General features: G+C 44.7%; 2 protein-coding genes across 2 annotated transcripts; one reads left to right on the plus strand and one right to left on the minus strand.

The window, feature by feature from the left end:
• Positions 1–7,042: 7,042 nt before the first annotated feature.
• Positions 7,043–8,299, plus strand: LOC140791186 (uncharacterized). Its single transcript, XM_073141638.1, has 2 exons — positions 7,043–7,311; positions 7,753–8,299. Exons 1-2 carry the CDS (start codon positions 7,043–7,045, stop codon positions 8,297–8,299), a joined length of 816 nt encoding a protein of 271 aa, XP_072997739.1.
• A 9,259-nt stretch (positions 8,300–17,558) lies between these two features.
• Positions 17,559–18,011, minus strand: LOC140791254 (uncharacterized mitochondrial protein AtMg00860-like). The gene has a single exon (XM_073141765.1). It carries the CDS (start codon positions 18,009–18,011, stop codon positions 17,559–17,561), a length of 453 nt encoding a protein of 150 aa, XP_072997866.1.
• Between the last annotated feature and the right edge of the window lie 4,483 nt (positions 18,012–22,494).

Here is a 22,494-nt window from a genome sequence, read left to right on the forward strand (position 1 = left end):
AAGCAGTTTTCCATTCATCGCATGGGTGAATTCAGATTTGGTGAAAACCACTTTTAAGATCAATCTTAGAGAAAATTGAAGCTCCCGCCATCATATCAAGCATGTCATCAAGTAGTGGAATGGGAAAAGGATATTTGACTGTTATTCTATTGATGGCTCGACTATCGACACACATATGCCAGGACCCATCCATCTTTAGCGTGTGCAAGGCAGGCACAGCACAAGGGCTTAGGCTCTCACGGATGAAACCCTTCATAAGAAGTTCATTTACCTGATGTTGCAGTTCAGCATGTTCGTTGGGGCTCATTCGATAGTGTGGCATGTTTGGGAGGGACGCTCCAGGGACAAAGTCAATTGCATGTTGGATATCGCGTAAAGGAGGCAATTGGTCTGGCAGATCATCCGGCAAACACAATAGAGCCTTGGTTTGTTTCCTTTTCAAATTCTTTAGAATTTATTATGTGCAAACCCTTTTTACTTGGAGCATTTTTCTTGTTATCTTTTTGCCTTCAAAATTGAAAGAGCACGAGTTGGAACGCCCAAAAATAGTTACATCTTGATCAAATAACCAAGAGCGGCCTAAAATAATATGCCCTACATCCATCGGCACAATGTCGCACCACACATCTTCCTTATAAGAAAGGAAAGTGATAGGAACGAGGCATCTCTCATTTATAGCAATGGAAGAATCATTTACGCAAGATACCTTATAAGGATTCGGATGAGGTGCAGACTTCAACCCCAGGCGAGATATAACGTTAGAAGAGACGGCGTTAATACAACTCCCACTGTCGATGATGACTTTGCAATCTTTAGTCCCACATTTAATGTAAGTGTGGAATATTGCATTCTTTCACCAATCATCGATCTCCCGGGGTTGCGTCAAGCGCAACGAACAACACCAACAGTATGGTCTCCATAATCATGATCTTCATCACTATCTTGGACATCATCATGGTTAGGTTCATAAACTTGTTCATCGAGCTCATTTTCTCCGATAATGTCATCTTGTTCCCCAAGATAAAGGGTCTTTCGAGGACAGTTTGAGGCTATATGTCCAACTTGTCGGCATTTGTAACATCGATGGGGGTCATTAACAGGTGCAATTTCATGGAGGGGCCCCTTCCCTTTGTCAGATTGGGCAGGTGCGGCAGTTTGGGTAGTTCTGGTAGGTACCAATGGTGGTCGAACTTTTACGCCAGCAGGTGTGTAACTGGGAGGGGGTGCGCCCAATTGGTCGCCTAGGCAATTGTTGCCTATTAACCATCTCGTAGTTCAATGCAAGAGTGTAAGCTTGGTCCAAGGAGGTAACCTCCCGGAAATCTCTCTTCGAATGTCGTCGTTAAGGCCACGCCTAAAACGACTCAGTGTCATCCTCTCATCCTCCACAACGTTACACCTCAGCATATATTCCTCAAATTGGGAGACATAATTGCTCATAGGCCTATTTCCTTGTTTAAAATTATTCCATTGATCCAAAAGGTCACCAAGATAAGAATGTGGCAAATATTTTTCTTTTAATTTTTCTTTCATTTCAGGCCAATGAATTATGGGAGGTTGGTTTCGTTGCACTAATTGTTGTTCTATACTTTGCCAAAACAGTTTGGCCCGGCCGACTAGTTTCATTTGGGCAAATCTAACACGTCAGTTTTCTGGTAGATCATACCACTCAAAGAAATGGTCCATCTCACGAAGCCAGTCAGTAAATATAGCAGAATCTAAGCGACCATCAAAAGCTGGGGCATCCACCTTAATATTTTTTATAATTTGATTGTCATGGTTTTGAGATTCTCTAAAGGCCACATTGCCTCCAAACCCCCTATTATTTTCAAAATCAAATGTATCTTTACGATAATTTTACCTATGGGGTTCTCTCTCAAGACCTCTCTCATGGTGAGGGTAGTATGGAGCCTGTTGATGGGTCTCGAAATTAGGAACGGCACGCGTGGCACAAAGATGAAATGTATGAGTACACTATAATCTGACATGTATTATACAAATCACTGTCTAATACAATAAAATATAAATATCAAATAATGGTACAACTTAATATCTAGTTAAACTATATTCTATACCATCTCACGTCTATAGCTCACATAATTCTCGCTTTAAAATATCTCTTCAAGATATTTAAAGTCGCTATCACGTACCATATATCTAAAGGGGTTAAAAAAAATAAAGAGTAATGAGCAAAAAGCTCAGTAAATAGACTTTACTCCGAATCAGTGATGTCAAACAGATAGTAAATCATGTACTAGATAATATGAATCGTTGTGAATGAGTGTATAAATATAACCTCAATAATATATAATTGAAATGTAATAAAACAATTTGCCCACGCCATGTTGAAGGGACAAAAAAGGAAAAGAAGAGCTCCCATATTTGCAACTGCCTAGAAAAATAAAGTTTATTAATGACCTAAAAAAGTATAGCAGTCAGCAGCTGAAGCAAAATTTCTAGATCATATCCCTACATAGCTCTATGCTATTGGTATAAGTTAACTTGGATGATAATAAGAACGTCCCGTGGCTATGCTTCATTTTGGATTCACATACAGAACATGTCCGTGAATCCAAAATGAAGCATAGCCGCGGGACGTTCTTATTATCATCCAAGTTAACTTATACCAATAGCATAGAGCTATGTAGGGATATGATTCACATACAGAACATGTCCCATGGCATGTCGTTAGTTTTTTTTCGATTGACAAAATTGTGACAAAGAGACAAGGAAATGGAGAGCTCTCGCAAAGCAGAAGACGATGGCAATAGGCCCCCAGCCCCCGCTGGAGGAGAAGACGTCCACCTCAGAAGAGCAACGGCATCCAAGCCAGCTAAAGAAAAGGAAGCACATCCACCCCCAGGACCCGAGCAGACACACCATAGAACCTGGGCCTCTGTAGCAGCCAGCAACAGGCGGCCAAAGGATAATATAGGGAGGATCCCGGCAGAAATACTTGCCAAACTCAAGCAGCAAACGACAGACTGTGTCATTGTCGACCCTGAGGTGTTGGCTAAATGCAGGGAAAAATGGAAGCGAACCCTCTTTGGGAAGTTCCTGGGTAGAGGACTTCCTCTAGAGAGACTCAAAAGCATTCTAGCGAGACTATGGCGAGGCATCTCAGGATTCTCCGCCTTTGAGATGGATAATGGATTCTACGCATTCCGGTTCGACAAGGACGAAGACATGGACTATGTGCTGAGAAACGGCCCATGGACGATCACCGGGAAAGTCTTGAAGCTGATTCCAGGGCAGAACAACTTCAGACCATCCCTAGCAGCGTTTGATACTGCTCCAACTTGGGTCCAATTCCATAACCTCCCAAAGGAATACTGGGAGTTGGAAGCCCTCATCCAGGTCGCAGCTTACTTTGAAAAACCTCTGGGTGTAGACGAAACAACCATGGACCACACCAGAAGCCATTTCGCTCGCATATGCATAGAAATCGACCTCTCGCAGCCGCTGAAAACAGTAGTGTGGCTTGGCCCAAAAGAGGATGAGCTGGAACAGACGATCATCTACGAGTATCCCAGCCATCTGTTACCAGTGTGGAAGAATAGGACACAAGGAAGAGCGGTGCAAGGAGCCTAGCAAGGAAGGAAAACCACCCGGAGGGAAAGGTCAGGCCGAAACAGCCAAGGAAGAGGTCGGTCAATAAGGGTGAAGGATTCACTCCAATAGAACCTGAAGCAGCACAAGCTAGCTCCGTCTACGGCCCATGGCTATCGGTGCAAAGGAAGGCCAATAGGAGGCCGCGGGCAGAGCCACCAAAAGCCAAGGAGGAGATGGCGCATCCCGCCCAGGCTGCACCTAAATGGCATAACCAACCAAGATCCCGGGGAGATCACGGAGACGGCAAAAAAGCAGCCCGGCTGGCCACCCAACCAACATGCTCCGTCAACTTACCCAAAACACCACCAAGAGGTCGAGAGGAAAACGCCTAACGGCAGCCCTCGAACTGACGGAAAGAGCAGCTCGCACCCCAAAGAAGGCGAGGTACACCAAGAAGAAGACAGAGGCAAATCCAAGGCAGCGGAGAACAGCGCCACACGCTACCGAAGCTCACAAAGAGAGGCGTCCAAGCAAGCTTTCAGACCCAGACGTGAGAGTAATTTTGCACCAACCATGCAAGCAACCACCGGGGAGGAACCTGCACCCGACACGTGGAATGCCCATTTAATTGGAAGCGATGGCAAGGCAGAAGAAACAGCAGGCTCACATGCAGACGTAGAGACTGCCCAAGCCAATAGGGTGGCCACCATAAATGGGATTGACATACGCCTAGGCTCAGGCCATGCAGGGACCGCTCGCTCCGCGTACGTCAAAACCATCTGAAGACAGACACATCCGTCCACCTACCCGCCAGAGATATACCAAGACGGAATGGCGAGCTTTCGGACCACGCCGGAACCCTCCAAGGATCCCAGCTCTCAGGCTAGCCACGAAGGATTAGTGTTGACTGTCCGGCAAGCACTCCTACCAGTCCAAAAACATAATGGTGAATGTGGCCCTGGTGGCCCCATCCACGGCCACGCACACAGAAGATGTTTCCATGGAAACGGAGGGCAATGCAATCGAGCCAGCAGTAGGCACGGAGAGAGCACCTACCTCTAAGAGAGGCAGGTTACACTAGGACCCCCACACCTTCAATAGTTTACTTATGAATAAAGCCTCGATATGGAACTGTAGGGGCGCCATGAAAAAAGAAGTTCTGGATAGATGTCGGGACCTCAACCGGGAGCACAAGATGGAAATTCTGGTCCTACTCGAAACACATGCGGACTGGGCCAAGGCAGCCACGGTGGCTAAAGCAGTGGGGAGATGCTGGTCTTGGTTCTCAGTGCCCGCGGTAGGAAGCTCCGGTGGGATCATAGTAATGTGGAAGACCAAGCTGGGGTGGGTGGATATCCTAGCAACCTCACGATATGCTGCCCACCTAGTCTTCACTTCCCAGACGGGCAACACCACGCTCATGTCAGTGGTTTATGCAAGCAACAACCTAAGAGAACAACAACACCTATGGGACGAGCTCCTCCAGCTCGCCGCCATAAACATTCCTTGGGTGGTGGCAGGGGACTTCAACGCCTATCTCAGCACCAATGAGAAGAAGAGTTGCGGAACGATCGAGCTCGGCCCGAAGGGAAAAGCCTTTGCGGACTTCATTGAAGCAACTAGTCTATGCGACCTCGGCTTCGAGGGGCTGCCCTATACGTGGTGCAATAACCAAGATGGGAGTCAGCGCATATGGGTGAGGCTGGACCGAGTGCTGGCAAACACCAAATGGCTAGGCCTGTACCCAATGGCCAAAGTCAGACATCTCGATCGCACAGCCTCCGACCATGCCCCACTACTCCTGTCAACCCCGAGGACAATCTCTCCAAAAGCGTGTCCCTTCCGCTACGAACTGCTCTGGCTCGAATACAAGGAGAGTGAGCGGATAGCGAGGGACGTGTGGGCTGCCGGAAGCCGAGGCAATCCCATGCACACCTTCACCCACAAGATCTGCCAACTCCAAGCAAAGATGAAACGCTAGAGTCGGGAAGCAGTAGGCGACCTTGAAGCCAAGCTAGTCGATATCTGTCAGGAGTTAGAGGAGTCCGAGCAGCTGGATGCCGCCGGAAACCTTCCCGCTGACGGACTTGGCAGACTCCGCAGCCTCTACAACCTCAAGTCAGTCCTCAGTAGACAGATCAATATAAAATGGCTACAAAGATCAAGACTCCAATGGGTACAAGAAGGCGATCGGAACTCCAAATTCTTCCACCTCACGGCGACGATCCGAAGACACCGCAATAGGATCTCCGGCATCTTCCAAGGTGATGGAAGGTGGGTCCAAACTAAGGAAGAAGTGGAGGAGACCTTCCACGCGTTCTACAGCAAACTATGGGGCCCGATAAGTAATAATGAAACGCATCACCCCAGCTGGCCATCCTTGCCTAGGATATCACCAGAAGAAGCCGAGAAACTCACCGGAGCAGTATTAGAGGCAGAAATAAAAAAAGCCTTGTGGAACCTCCCTCGGGGCAAAGCACCAGGCCCAGATGGTCTGCAGGTGGAAGTTTACATCAAATTTTGGGATGTCATGGGCAGCGGCCTCTGCGAAGCCATAAGCCACTTCTTCCACCATGCTTCCATGCCCCACCACTGGGGCAGAACCCTAGTGACCTTAATACCGAAAAAGGATAGTCTCACATGTGTAAAGGACTTCCGCCCAATCTCGCTGTGCAATGTCAGCTACAAGATCATCTCCAAAATCCTAGTGGAACGCATGAAAGCCCTCCTACCCAGGCTAGTCGGGCCGGAGCAAGCGGCCTTCATTACCGGCAGAATTATTTCAGATAATACGTTGGCGGCCCAGGAAATAGCTCACTCGATGCACCACAATAGAGGAGAGCCACCGTTGTTGATGCTCAAGCTTGACATGGAGAAAGCCTTCGACCGCATCAGTTGGGCAGTGGTGCACCAAACGCTGACAAGAATGGGATTCCCTGAGCAATGGTGCAACTGGACCATGGCATGCGTTACCTCACCTAGGTTCGCGTTCCAGATCAACGGACAGCAAACAGAGTGGCTGCTGCCACACCGCGGCCTTCGGCAAGGCGACCCACTATCGCCATACCTCTTCATTCTGGTCTCCCAAAACCTGACGAGTCTGCTCAACGAAAAGACAGCATCAAGCCAGCTTCTTGGGTTCAGAACGGGGGATGTCCAGCTCACACATATGCTATATGCGGACGATCTACTGGTCACAGCCCAAGCCACGCCCCTTACTGTGTCGGCGATCCTCGACTGCCTGGAGGAGTACTCCCGGCTGACAAACCAGAAGGTCAACCTCGAAAAATCAGAGCTTTTCCTGCCACAATGGATCAAACCTGAAGAGAAGGAGATAATCTGCAACTCCCTCGGACTATGACCGGCCTGCATGCCTTTCACCTACCTAGGTGTCCAAATCTCAGGCCAACGCATCAAGGTGAAGGAACACAGTCGCTTAGTCGAACGGGTGGCGAAGAAGCTAGCGGGCTGGAAAAGAGGAGTACTCTCGATGGCCGGCAGGCTCACGCTCATCAAGGCCACCATGCTGGCGATCCCCGCATACTGGATGGGCAGCACTTGGCTGCCGGACTCAGTCCTGGAAGCCATTCCCAAGAAAGCCAGAGCTTTCCTATGGGAAAATGGCAGCAGACGCGGAATGCATCTCATCGGTTGGGATACAGCAACGCGCCCTAAGGAAGAAGGAGGCCTGGCCATCCAAAAGCTCACGCAGGCTCGCACGGCACTAGCTGGGAAGTTGCTCTTCCAAGTGCTGAACAGGTAGATAAACCATAGGTTCGCATCCTAACGTCAAAATATGGGGTGCTAAATCCATGGGATCCGAGCACGCCACCCAAGGCCTCCTAGGTATGGCGGGCCCTAACCGGGACTGCCATAACCATGCGAGCAGGCTGCCGCAAGCTGGTGGGCAACGGCCGATCAACGCGGGCAGCCGTAGACTCGTGGATAACACCAATACCGTGGACCTGGCAACCGCGCTGCATGCACCCTAGCCTGTTGGATGAGAAGCTGATGGTGAGCGACCTGAAGGGCTGGCCAAGCGAAAGACTACTGTCCGACGCCGGGTCGGACCTAGCCTTCGAAATCACTGTGGCTTTATCGATGAGGACAGAAGAGCTAGATAAATGGATTTGGTGGCCACACCGGGAAGGAGAGCCACGAGCTAAGTCCATCTACACCCACCTTCAACCCGGCAGCCAGCTGGGAAGGGTGGCAAGCGCTGTGGCAGCTCCCTTTGGCGCCGCGGGTCCACCTGTTTATATGGAAACTCTGCTGGGGCATATTGCCCACTCGCGCCTACCTACATGGGCTTCGCATCGGGCCAGACGAGAAGTGCGCCCTGTGCGGCATCCACCCGGAGACGATAGACCACCTATTCTTCTCATGCAGATATGCGCTAGAGGTGTGGGCCCTGCTAGCACAAGATCAAGACTGGACACCAACTAAGGTGAGCCACGTAAGAGCAAACTGGCTCTGTGATGATGCACAGGACACTGCATTCAAAGCCCTAATCGCGGCAACCCTCTGGACGGTGTGGAAACAGCGGAATGCACGGGTGTTCCGAGGAGAAAACGACACGGCGAAAACGGTAGTACGCAGGGCGGTGCAACTCGCTCGGGACTACGCCAAACCAACCCAGCAAATGCTCAAGCCCACTAGGCTTCGGAAGGAATGCAGATGGGTGGCCCCACCCCCTGGCTGGATCAAAGTGAACGTGGATGGCGCCCACTCACCGGGCGACTACTAAGCGGGAGTTGGAGCTGTGCTCAGGTCGGCAGACGGCGCACTCCTGCAGGTAGCTTGGGAGCCCACGCCGGCAGGTTCGGCATTACAAGCCGAGGGTATGGCCCTTTGGCTCGGGCTAACCCTAGCTAGGGACCAAGGACAGGTGGTGGTAGAAACAAATTCACTCGAGCTGGTGCGGATCATGAAGTCAGAGCTCGGCTGCCCGTGGAAGCTCCGAAACCTAGTTGCTGAGTGCAAATCACTACTCGGCTCTCTCCCAAACTATCGACTCATCCATGTATATAGAGAAGCCAACCGTGCGGCCGACTGGGCGGCCAAACGGGGTAAGGCTGCATCCCACTCGGTCCGGTTAAGTCTGGAGGACTCCATCCCCACGAAACTTTGTAACTGCCTAAATTTCGACGCCTTAACCCCACTCGGGCGTTAAGCCAGCTAAATATAGCTCATATTATCAAAAAAAAAAAAAGAACATGTCCCATGAACTTGGTTTGCTCGAGAGAAACTATATATAATCAAGGTGAAGGGCATTTTGACAAGACAACTTTTTACCTCCACGACTGATCGGACATTGCATGCATGCTACCCACCAAACTCCACAGTTAAGCTATCTTAGGCGCACTGCAGATAGAAGAGATGGATCGACCATAGTAAACTGTACTGCGTCAAACAAAACAGGTTCGGGAAGTGTGACCACCACGCTAGCTGCGTGCATGCCTTGGGACTGGGAAACGCATCTCCCGACCGCTCACATTCTCGCTGCTGTCGTCTTCTTCGATCGCAGCCACAAAGTACACGAACCCTATCCCAGCGTTACTGTGCATGCATCATGAAACTACGTCCACGAGGCAGACGTGCTATGCATCTGGTCACCTCCCACCGAACATACTTATATGATTCTTTGTTGCGGCATTTATGATTCATTCAGTATGACTATTACATGATACCTACATACATACTGATATAGGCGCCGGACCTTTCTTTTATTTTATTAAATCATAGGCTGACCTACCATGATGCGACAAGATATCCGACAGAACTTATTAATTATAATTAGGTTTTTTTATCTATATTTATAAATCTAACTAGTTATAAAGATAAGTAGAAATTTTAAAACCTAATAAATCATTATATTTTACATTAACAAATTTTAATTAGATAAACGGCTAATTTAATATTATATAAATATTTTCAGATTCCGAATCCCTTATATGAGACCCCATTGATCTTATTAGCGATGACGTGAGGGATACATGTGTTGGGTTTTCTAATCTGAGGTGAGTAGTCTTATCCCCTAGACGCATTTCTTAAATTAGAATAAATTATATAATTAACTATATGCATATTTTGGTCTTCAATATGATTATATGATCTTATCTATCGATGATTTAAGTCGAGCATATATAATCAACATGTGAGTAAACTGATTTTGGATATAAGTATGTTGATGCTATATAGAGATGATTAGAAATGACTATACTGTTATGATTTAGATGCATTTATGGCTGTAAATGGCATAACATCTTATCTCTTTTGACACTTTTTATATCTAAATTCTTGATATGCATGACTTGTTATAATACTGAATAAAATGTATATTATCTTTTATTTAGAAGGAAAGAATGAAATCTAATTGATAGGATAGCTAGTATAAAGCATAAGGATACCCGAATTGGTATGAGAGTTAAGGTGTGCCTAGAGATGATTGATCGCTTAACACAATCACGATCATATGACTTTACGTTTGAGGTCAGTAGTCTGTGTATGCAGCAGACATTCGGACACATGCCGTTCACCGGGCCATATGTGCCGAGTTATCCTCATTGGTTTATGTCAGCTAGTTAGGTATCCGGGTCTGGATGATGATAATACCCTTAATGATTGGCAGGGTATGATTATATGATTGAGGTAACCTTAACGGTTGGCAGAGTATAATTATATGATTGAGGTACCTTTAACGGTTGGCAATGTATGATTATATGATTGAGGTACACTTAACGGTTGGTAGGGTATACTCTGAGCCTTCGGGCTATGTTTTGAGACCTGGTACCAAATATTGACTGTGCATAGTAGTCGAGTATGATGATATTCAGAGATGACATTGATGATTCAGATGTTGAGAAATATATATGATTTTATTGTCATCTAATATACTTGATTATTGAGTGATCAATATGCATCATATGTAGTTGCCTTTGATACCATAGCATGGTCATGGTCGGAATGCATCATACGTGTCATATTTGATAAAGAGTTATGATAATGTATGACATGGAGATTGTTTAAACAGTATCGAGAATTATATATTTTGATCAATTATGACATGATTCTGTTAACAACCTAAAAAATTGTTATGGGCACGATTGTGGCCGGCCTCGTGCCCATGGAATAGGGGAACTGCTTGGGGGTGCCACGCACCCCCTACGTCGTTTTAGCCATCCGGTTGCTGCCAATTGGCCGAGGCGGGACCCAGCGCCGCCGCCAACCCCCCACCGCCTCTCTCTCCCTATAAATCTCTCTTTCTCTCTTTTTTTTGGTCTCTCTCTCTCTCTCTTTCCCCCAACCGACGTCAGCCTACAGCTGCTGTCGCCGCCTCCACTGATGTAGTGAGCCTCTTCTCTCTCTCTCTCTCTCTCTCTCTCTCTCTCTCTCTCTCTCTCTCTCTCCCCCCCCCCACTCGCTTGCTCTTTGTCTCAGGCTCGCCTGAGCTGAGCCACTAGCGAGAGGTCGGCTGTGGGCTGGCCACCAATGGCCGGTGCCCTTCCCGCCGGCATCAAGTCCTCCTCCCTTCCTTTCTTCCTCTCCTCTTCTTCTTCTTTTTCTTTCTTCTTTCTTCTTTTTCTTTCTTCCTTCTTCTTCCATTCTTCTTCTCTCTTAGCTCCTTCTGCTTCTACAACAGTGCTGGGCTCGACCCAGCACTAATGACATTGTTTTTATTATCTAATTTATTTTATGTTTATTTATTTATTTAATTAGGTATTACTTTCTTGATTAATGTAGATAAATTATTTAGACATTAATTATTTTAGTAATAATGTATATTCTTCAACATGATGATTATTAATTATAATTAGTATAATTAATGATTAACTAGGTATTATGCATAAATATAGGTGATACTTTTTTTTTTATTTAATTATGTATTTATATTTCTATTAGATTAATAGACAGTGTTGTAAATTATAATTATTAGATTTATGTACTGATATTCATAATATATGCAATTTAAGTAATCTTAACAATTTATTATATACTATCGTGTGTAGAATAAGATACTAGTCTTATTAATTAATTAATTATTTTGCATAATTAAGTAAAATACTATATAACTTCTAATTAATCAAAATAGGCTAAGAATTATAAATTTATTATAAATAGATCTTATCTATACTTATATCTCATTTATAATTATTTAGCTTTTACTTTATAATTATATATTTAGAATATTATAAATAAAAAGAAACAAACCTTTCTCCTTATGTTATAACTAGCATTTTATGATAATAATATAATTATAGTATTTGAATCGTATCTATAATATAGACCTAGTTATGTAATCAAAAATAAAAAAAAGTGATTCTAAACCTAATAAACATTTATATTTTACATGAATTAATTTTAATTAGATTAATGACTAACTTCATGATGCTTCAATATTTTTAGACCCCGAACTCGCTTATGTGAGACCCCGTGGACCCTTGAATAGACATCCTTGGCAAATCAGTTGTTAAAGTAGGACATGTCATTGCCACGTCTGATCAATTTTGGAACTTATAAACCGTTTATAAGTTCCAAAATTGACTGCTCACTATATTTATTTATCTAATTTTTTTACTGTTCACACCATATGCTAACGGTTTTGTTATTAAATGCAGACTTTAGAGCAGCATATCAACATCCTAAATAAGAAGCGTACGTATTATGCCGAGGTTTCGACCAATTTACTGTAATTGTAAAATAAAATTGTAATTTTACTATAATTACAATACCATTCAGCTGGACCGAGCTCAAAGTTAATTTCGAGCTGAGCTTGGTCATGAGGTGGCTCGATCAAACTTAGTATCAGACTGAAAATAATAATATAATATTTAAAATTAAATAATATATAATACATATAACTAATATGAACCTTCAATCAAAATCTAAAACTTCATAATATTAGTTTCTTTAGGGCTATCGTTTTTAACCAATAACTGTAATACAAGAAACTATTGGTCTAGGAATACATATTTTTTAATTATAGTTTAGGTTTTGTAATCACCGTGTTTTTGTAGTTCAAATTATTTGTATAAATATTGTTAAGTCTACTTCAATCTTGAATTAGGCTTGATCCAAGCCTTATTTAGGGCCGAATCTACAATATAATTGTTTGGCTACTTTAAGCTCGATTTGACTCAAGCTTAAAGTTGACACGAATTAGAATTGAATTAATTCAAGCTCAATTCTGATTCAAGCACAAAATTAATTTCAAATCGACCTTGATTGGCTTATAACCTTGAAATTTTTTTTTTTGTTTCTTTAAAGAAAGTCCGTAGACTAATCATATCATTCATTTCAATATACGATTGCAACTTGATACAAAGGATGATAAGGGGAAATAGGAAAGAGCCTTAGAAGCAAGTCGTATACTTGGCTGTAGTACAGATTGAACAATAGTTAATGCAGGTATCATAACAAGAACTCAAGCACAAAAAAAAACAGAGGAGATAGAACAAAACTCTAATAGCAAGCCTCTCGCTTGGCCAATTGGCAACACTATAGGTAGAACAGCATGAATCTTGATAAGCTAAGTAACCAGTTAAGGAGCAAGCTTTGATGGGATACATGTATGCTAGTGACGAAGTCCAGTGAATTTAATGAAACACCTGAAGACACCCATTGCATCCACACGGATTTAATTGAAAAGAAAAAATAGATGGCCCAAAATATAAAGTAACGGGGTAGATGCTAGCTTCAACGGTGATGGAAGCTAGGTGTGGCGTGTCCGAACGTAGTGACAGAGGTTGAGGTGGGTCAAGGCGAGGTGAGGCCAGGTAACGGAGGTTGATGTGAGGCAAGGCGATTAGGCGCTTAACAACATACCATCAAGAACTAACAGACCCGAAAATAAAACAGAAGCAGCAAGAGGCCTATGGTCCATAGCAAATCCATCCAAATACATAAAAAAGGGTGGAAACCCTTACAAGAGTACATGCTTAAAAGTAAGATAAAATAAGGGGACAATATAAACCCCTTATAAAGGAAAGGGGCCTATCATCCTACAAGATAAACTACTGCCAAGCTTCCCACTAGAGTATTAATCAATCTACATAATATATCAACACGGAATGAGCCTAACATTCAGTGGCACTATCATAGTTAAGCATTACGGATAATAATACACCTAGCATAAAAAATGCATGTGCAACTATGTACTGATCATCATGACGTAAAATGAAACATGCATGTTATGTATTTGGCTAGCATGGTCCGACCAAACTACCACTACCATATCCATCACTTACACATGGCATGCCTTCCACATAGGCTCTTGGCCACCAACACCATGCTCAACAACCACAACGACCCCCAATGGAGGGTAGACCCAAGCTGTAGAATCGCTTGCTTGTCACCCGGCGAACAACATGATCAGTTGTCCGCCATTATAGACTAAGGACTCCAATCATAAGCTCATCATTTAAATCAATATCACACATCAATACAGCCATTTGAGCTTGGGCTCCACAAATTTGCATCATCGTGTGAAAACTCATTAGCAGTTGCACATGGATGCCCTTACCCTATGTCATTGGGTATCGCTAGGTCTATGTCATCCACCATTTTCTTTCTAAGCCTAAACACCCTAAATGGTTGACTTTCATCAATCGATAGAAAATCGCCCATCGCCCAGCAAAATAGCTGCTTGATTGTTTGGGATTAACAAATTAAGACCTCAAGTGTGGGCCCTACTATGTAATAATATAAATATCCTCCACCCCTAACCCTAGCTAGCGAAGTTTTGAGTACTATATGGTTATGCATGTGTGCTAATGGCATGATAAGTTAAACATGGCTAGCAAAATGTAAATGTAAGAAGGGAATTGAGCTCGAAGAGAGAGAGAGAGAGAGAGAGAGAGAGAGAGAGAGAGAGAGAGAGAAGTGAATTGAAAATCAGCCGATCATCTGTTGGAAATCGAAGGTGAAAGATGGAAAAAGATGATAAAACTCTTTTCTTTTCTTTCAACCTCACAATTTTGAGCTCGTGAGTTCGACCGATCATACGAGTTCTGGTACTTTTATATTCTTGCTTGGAATAGTGACTCACTACAAAGACGTTGAGATGAGATTTTAGGATGATCAATGGAAATAGGACTCAAAGATGACATACTTGACATTGATGATTCACCCGGGATTATTAAAGGAAAAATGGCACTCTCCATCAAATGATATCAACAATCATTGATCATACCATACCGTATCCTCAACTCAGTATTCTATATAGTCAAAACTTCTTGATCCACTTGAAGATTGCCCCCATCTTTCACCAGGTGATCTGAATGCTATTTTTCAGGTAGCACCAAGGGTAGTACTGTACATGGTATTTGGTTGATGCCTCAGAATACGGAGGTGCCTCCACCTAAGATCAGTGAGTCTCTATCTTTGGTTGCCTTATCTAGTTTTTGGTTGTTGATGGTGGAATTTTCTTGGGTAGTGGGCTAGTTGTTGCCGGTGGTGGACTCTATGCCGTAGAAGTCTCTGCATTTACTCTTGCTGCCATCCCTTATGTGATTGTCATCTGGTCCGATGATAACAATGGCTCTGATACCAAATTGTCACGGACCGACTAGAGTTTATTTGCAACAAGGGAGTATAGGCTTTTATTAGGGTGAATGAAGGTAGATGGAGAGGGTGCAAGGAGGGAGGGATGACAATGGTGGTATTGGTGAGGAAGATGATGGGCGATGATATTGGTGATGAAGGGAAATTAGTTTATTTCTACTCCTAGTTATCTTACTCTTATTCCTAAGATAAACTCAAATCTAAAATAATTTCTCAATGCTTGGAGGATTAAATAAAGAAGCCCAATCTTTCTATATATAGAGGTCAAGTACAATGAGTCCCACTAGGACTAGCCCTAAAGTCTGACACGACTCAGATTCAGATTTGCCTTAGAGGCTTAAATGACTTTATTGGACTTGTCTTAAAAGGCTTCCTCGAGTGAACTAGACTTGCCTCAATGGCGCACATGTCTAAATTACATCATGAATAATTAAAAGATATTTAGACTCAATCCAGCGAGCCCTATGTCCCCATGAATTGATCTGATCAAACTCGGATCATATCTTATAAATACATTATATATAGGGTTAATTTACTATTCACCTCCCCAACTATCACTATTTTCCACAATGACCCTTTGAAGTTTATTTTGGTACATAATGATCCCTGAACTATCAGAAATACTTAGTTAGGTGGTCATTATGTACAAAAAATAAAAGTTTAGGGGTGTCATTATGTATAAAAAAATATTCAGGGGGTCATTGATAGAAAATGATGGTAGTTCAGGGCAAACCCAACTGTAAGTCAATTTGGCGCAAAGATGTAGTCATTGGCATTTACGTCATTTCCCTAGCTAGTTATCTATTTATATTTATCCGTGCATTTGCTTTTTAGTTGCTTTTGCTTATGTGTCTTAGTTATTGGTTATGTGGACAAGTTATTGCTTATGTGGATTAGTCGTACTTGAGCCTGTTCCATCCGGTTAATCAAGTGAGGTTCGGGTTTACTTGCTTATTAGTGGTTAGGCTAGAGCCTAATCCTAGATTTATGCATTAGAGTTGGTTTGAGTTTGGGTGGACTCAAGTTGAAGATGCTAGGTCGACCAAGTCGAGTCAAGTTAGGTAGCCGCCAAACCTATTGTGGTGTGCTCCTAATTGCAATGGGTTAGGAATTGGTTGATTATAAGTCGGTTGACCCAAGCTAGCCTAGTTGGGCCAATCTAGTCGATTAGGGACACTACATAATCAATAGTGAACCCCTAATGAGGATTATTGAATGAATATTGGACCCATTGGCTTTGCCGCAAGACTCTTCTTCCTCGCTCACTCGGGCAAACTCCCTCTCTCTGTCACCGAACTTTAATCCTTTGTTGTGGTTAATGCTGATGTCGTCGTTTCTTTATGTATGATAGTACTAACCACTTCTCCCTCTTTTGTCTAGCATTATGCTTTGTCCCCACTACCACTGCCATATCCACCTTCCAAAACCCTAACCCTAGCCATTATTCCACCTTCCACGTCCATCTTGCCACCCTGTTGTGGTACCCAAGCTAATCTAGCCCAGCCAAGCAAAATCGCTTGATCTACTTTTTGACTCACACACTATCTATCTTAGATTGCTTATTTTCTTTAAGTTGTTTAATTAAGACCTTGCTGCCTGTTGCATTTGCTTATTGGACCTAGTTGGTCTAAGTTTTTTTATTAGCATTAGTCAGCCAAGATGAGTGTTAACTAACCTAATTCGGAGTTAGCCATCTATAAATTGTGGTGTGCTGCTCTTTTACACATTACGAAATGAATCAGCTACTTTTAGTCCTAATCTAAATAGCCTTCTCCAACACCTCTAGAATTGACCCCTAAACGAGAGAATTACCAAGAAGCATCTGCAACTTTTTCAAATCCATATCTTCTTTTCTAGAATTTGAGCCACTACAATTGGTATCAGAGCCCTTCCTTGCTCGGCATGTTAATCAAGGCGGTCTACTAGTCTACATTAGTTGGATTAGGATCTGGTCCCCCTTGAGCACTAGTCCATCTATTGTGCTGTACTCGATCTAACTTGATGGGTCTTGTGTCACCTGAGCTGCAAGTTCCACTAGGCTTGTCCTTCAAGGTGGCATCCCTAATCTATTCCAACAATAAGGGGAGGGCTGGAATCGACAGGGTGGCTAGCTCGACAGCATTAGGTCGGAACGAGAGTGCATTGGCTGCGCCGTTCTCTGAACCATTTTTGTCAACCAAGCCATAGTCATACTGGAGAAACTTGGAGAGCCACCTTTGTTGTGCCGGAGTGTGGATCCTTTGCCCGAGTAAGTACGGTAGACTGCTTTGATTAGTGTGCACTGTGAAACCGCCTTCCGATCATGTATGGGTGCCACTTGCTAATAGTGTGGACCACGACTAACACCTCTCGCGTGTACCTGGACAATTGGCTTGATAATTGCAAGAGGGCTTTCCTCATGTAGGCTATAGGACGCCCTTCTTGCATCGAAATTACGCCGATCCCTAACCTAGATGTGTCAACTCGACAAAAAAGGTCGTGGTGAGTTCTTCAAATGCGCGTTTTGCCTTGTTGTCCCACTCGAACCTGCCTTTGCGGAGTAGGGTGATCAGCGGGGCTGCAATCTTCTCGTTGCCTTGGATGAATCGACGGAAGTAGCCAATGAGGCCAAGGAATCCACGGAGCTCTTCGGCGCCTTTGGTCATGGCCAGCACCATGCTAACCACCTTCACGGGATCGGCCGCCACACCTACAGAAGAGATGAAGTATCCTAGGTACTCAACTCGTGGCCCCCAAAGGCACTTGCTTTTCTTCACCCGCAACCCGTGTGCCTGTAATATCTCTATGACTATCAGTAGGTGGTACAGGTGCTCCTCTCTCGATCGACTGTAAATGAGGATGTCATCAGAGAACACCAAAACATACTGTCGAAGAAATGGGCGAAACACATTGTTCATCAGCCCTTGAAAAGTTGCCGAGCATTGGTCAAGCCAAAGGGCATTACCACCATGGGTTCGAAAGGCTGTCTTGTGAAAGTCAGTTGCCTGGACCTTGATATGGTTATAGTCAACCTTGTAAATCTAGCTTGGTGAAGATGGTGGCACCGGCTAATGCATCCAATAATTCCTCGTATCAAATATCGATCCTTGATGGTGATGGCATTTAGTGCTCGGTAATCCAAGCAGAATCGCCATGAGTTGTCCTGCATTCGCACAAGGAGCACCGGTGAAAAGTAGGCACTATAGCTCGGCTAGATGATGCCTTGGTCCAAAAACATCTCATCCTTTTGGACATGTGGATACCGGAATGGCCTCACGTTCACTGGTCCAACTCTTGGTCTGATCTTGATCCGATGATCGTGGTCTTGAATCGGCAGTACTCCATGTGACTCTTCGAAGACTTGATCAAACCCTTCGAGAAGTGTGTAACACAACCCAATCTTTAAAAAAAAATTAACTGCATGGCACGACAGCCTTGCGCCATGCAGTGGCAGATGGGGAGGACGCCACGCGCCGCAAGCGCTGGGCCAGCTAGCACGATGGGCTCCGCCGCCGCCTCCCTCCCCATCGCCTCTCTCCCGTTATTTTTCTCTCTTTCGGTTTCTCTCACTTTTCTCTCTTTCTCTCTCTTTATCTACTACCGCCACCACTCCATTGGCCTGCTGTTGTCGCCGCCACCTCCACTAACATCGGTGAGCCTCCCTCTCTCTCTCTCTCTCTCTCTCTCTCTCTCTCTCTCTCTCTCTATCTAGAGCTATTTCTCGGGACCACCGAGGTTTGAGCAGCCGGTGAGAGGCCGGCCGCTGAGTGGCCACCAGCGGTCGTACCCCTCCTCCCCTGCGGCCCAATCCTCTTTCTTGTTCTTGTTCTTGTTCTTCTTCCTCCTCCTCTTCTTCTTCTTCTTCTCCTTCCCCGTCCCTTCTTTCTCCACTCGGGTAGGACTACAGTGAGGTGCTCGGCAAGGCCATGGTGACCTCCTACTTTCGCAGCCCACGGGAATGAGACCGAACTTTACGGTCTCTACTAGGCAAGAAGATGGACGGCTTGTGCTCGTCACGAATGAGGGCACACGGTTGAGCTGCAAGTGTTCACTGGCCTAACGCCACCCTCCACCTTCACCTGGGCTGTTACTGTGGGGCTGAGCTCCACCTTCCCCACCAGAACCAAGGATCTATCTTGATGTGATTCGAACTATGTCATCTCGTGCATGGATACAACTTATGGACCCTTTTCTTGTTTTGGTTTCTTAGTTTTCTTCAAGAATAAGAATTCTGGCTGCGCACTCAAACATAGGGAGGTCGCAAAATTGTGTTCACCTAGGCTGCATATGTTCACACATACAGAGCACACAAATTGCACGTTTGAATGCACTCGGCGAGAATGCACTATTTCTAGATTTATCATTTGTTAGTTTTGCTTGTTAGGTTAGCCTCTTAATATGTTGAAGACAACCTTATTGGAACAATCAATGAATATTTTATTATCCTTCCTTCTTCCTTTATTCTAAATTTTCTCCTTCCTTGCTCAAACCTTAGCTGTGTGCCACCTTGACAGCGGTTATTCCTAGCCCGCGCCTCATTGTGGGGTCCTCCTTACTCTTCTCAACCACCTTTTCTGTACTCTTCCTTCACCCAACAGCAACTCGTGCAACCATTCCATCACCACCATCATCACCATTACCCGTCATCTCCTCCTCTGCTGTAACTTTTCTTGTTTTCGGCCTAGCTGCCGTCTGATTCTACAGAGTGTGTGAATATCAAAAACGTATATCAGGAGGATATGAAATGAATCCAATTAGTTTCGTAATTTTTGTACTATGGGGGGAATATTTAACAATTATTTTCCTCCCACTACATGGAGTGCTTGCCGACATCCGAGCTAGCCGTTCCTCGGACACCATGCCACAACTAGATCCATGGCGCTGAGACCTAATGAAGGCTCCTCTGTCGAAGGGGAGGTCATGGATATGGTCTATTTAGAGACGAACCCAAACTCACTAGTTAGGTCTTCTCCAATTGCTTCTTCTATCAACTCAGATCCGATCAAGATGTTCGAGGACATGACGAAGTTGCATTGCAAGCGTCGAAGGAAGCGATGACTTAGGACAGTTGGGCACACCAGGAAGCACAGTAGCAATTGAGCTTCCTAGTCACATCCGGATTGCACCACCTATGGAACCACCTCTTCGTCAAAGGACACTGCATCCACCATTCCATGCCAGACGAGGAAGACCATGAGGACTTCATGGATGGCCAAGCTAGGGGGCCCTTGCTGCCTACGCCGCCAAAAAGGCGTAATGTATCAGCGCCGACTTTTCATCACAACCGAGCACTCGATCCGTCTCACCATGACAATGATGATGAATGGGCGGATGGATTATGAAGAACCAGCGACTCCTTGATATCATCCTAGAGATGCTGGACTAAACCCAAGAGAAAGAAGGCCCATTCAACATGAAGAAGAAGAACTTGGATCTGTGTGGGGATCGTTCGCCTCAACTTTCCACCCCAATCTGCTCGATTAGGTCTATCGAGCAGAGGATATTTTTGAATACCAGTGAACACCTAATGCAGAAAAGGTATTATTAACATCCTTCCATCTCGAAGATACCGCCATCCAATGATACCAAGCCACGAACCGAGCTCAGCCCTATCGAATGTGGGAGGAGTGTGTTGATGTTATTTGCGTCCAGTTTGGACCCTCAAATTAGTGGCCTTCGGCGGGACATTCAAGCCAAAGTGAAGGCTACTCAACTAACCATACTGCTGGAGGCATTTGCCATATCTTAATTGATGGAAGAGAAGCTTAGGGAGCTTCGATTGGCAGCAAAAGCAGGCTGGAGCACCAAGGAGGTTAGAGGAGTGCCTAGGCAAACCGCTACCGCACATCATGTGCAAGCGGCTCCACCAAGGACAATGGGTGCAAGCCTGCTTCCATGGCCACAACCAGAGGTGAGGGGACCTCCTCGAGCTACCATGAGAAGACTTACCCAAGCCCAAGTTGAAGCAACAAGAGCTAATGGGCTGTGCTTTTATTGTGATGAATGATTCACTCCTATTTACAAATGTGTGCTGGACCTGCTACCACGGTGATGGTTTTGGAGGAAGCGGAGGATGTGGAGGAAGATGAAGTAGTGGAGGATGAATTAGAGGACTTGGTGGGAGCAAAGAGGTCAAATCGAGTTTGGGAGGACATCTCTATGGATTTCATCAAAGGGCTACTAGTAGTGCGGGTGTACTCAGTCACATTTGTGGTGGTAGATAGACTAAGCAAGTATGCCCACTTCTTAGCCTAATACACCCATTCTCTGCATAGACCGTAGCAGAGGTGTTTATACGTGATGTCAGCAAGGGACCCCACTAGACCTTGGTTTGGCCTACCACCTGCAAATCGATGGCCAAACCAAAGTGAGGAACTGGGACACCGAGTAATATCTTCACTACTTTATGGGAGAGCGCCATAGGAGATGACTCAATTATCTACCTTGGGCAAATTTGTCATACTACACTGTGTTACGCGTATTAGCATTCAGATGACCCCTTATGAGGTAGTGCATAGTAGGCCACCAACGACCTTGTGGACCTATGACCCCGTAGCCTCTATAGCACGAACGAAGACTGAGACCTAGAGCTGATTGATAGAAATGCTACCCAAACGAGACTTGAGGACCTACATGACAGAGATGCAGAATCGCATCAAATAAGTCTATGATCGTGAGATCAGCGAATTGGTGTTTGTGTGAGTTTAGCCATATTGGCAAATGACTCTAAGACTAGTGCTGATGTGATTAGGGTCTGATTGGATCAATTTACAGGAAAATTGTGCTTGATTGATCGAGTCAACTTATCTTTTAATTATTTCATGATGTAAGCCTTTCTAGCAAGTCTAGTTTAGTCATGTTAGCCATTAAGGCAAGCCAAAATAAGTTATGACAGCCCTTAAGGCAAGTCTAGCTAAGTCAAGTAAACCTTTAAGAGAAGTCCAATTAAGTTATGTAAGCCTTTAAGGCAAGTCCAATTAAGTCATAAAAGCCTTTAAGGTATGTCCAATTAAGTTATGTAAGCCTTTAAGGTAAATCCTAATTCGAGTCATGTCAGCCTTTAGGGCCAGTCCTAGTGGGACTCGTTGTAATAGACCTCCATATAGAGATGCGTTAGGGTCCTTGATAAGCATCAAAGCATTGAGAAAATATTCAAGCCTTGAGTTTATCTTAGGAGTAAGAGTAAGATAACCTAGGAGTAGAAATAAATTAATCTCCCTTCATCACTGCCATCACTGCTCATCATCTTCCTCACCGTCACCACTGCCATAGTCCCTATTTTCGCCCTCTAGTTGGTCCGTAACAATTTGGTATCAAAGCCGTCATTATCCTCGGACCAGATGACAATCACACGAGGGATGGCAGCAAAAGTAACCGAGGAAACTTCCACGGTCAGGGATG

The sequence above is a fragment of the Typha latifolia genome, chromosome 1 (genome assembly GCF_019914945.1).
Source record: "Typha latifolia isolate L0001 chromosome 1, TyphaL0001v2, whole genome shotgun sequence".
NCBI lineage: Eukaryota > Viridiplantae > Streptophyta > Magnoliopsida > Poales > Typhaceae > Typha > Typha latifolia.

Excerpts from the sequence above, each read along its gene's own strand:
- LOC140791186 (XM_073141638.1), top strand. The coding sequence starts at position 7,043 with ATGGCCGGCAGGCTCACGCTCATCAAGGCCACCATGCTGGCGATCCCC. Across the intron at positions 7,312-7,752 it reads CTCTTCCAAGTGCTGAACAG|CTGGGAAGGGTGGCAAGCGC; the intron begins GTAGATAAACCA and ends CCCGGCAGCCAG.
- LOC140791254 (XM_073141765.1), bottom strand. The coding sequence starts at position 18,011 with ATGAACAATGTGTTTCGCCCATTTCTTCGACAGTATGTTTTGGTGTTC.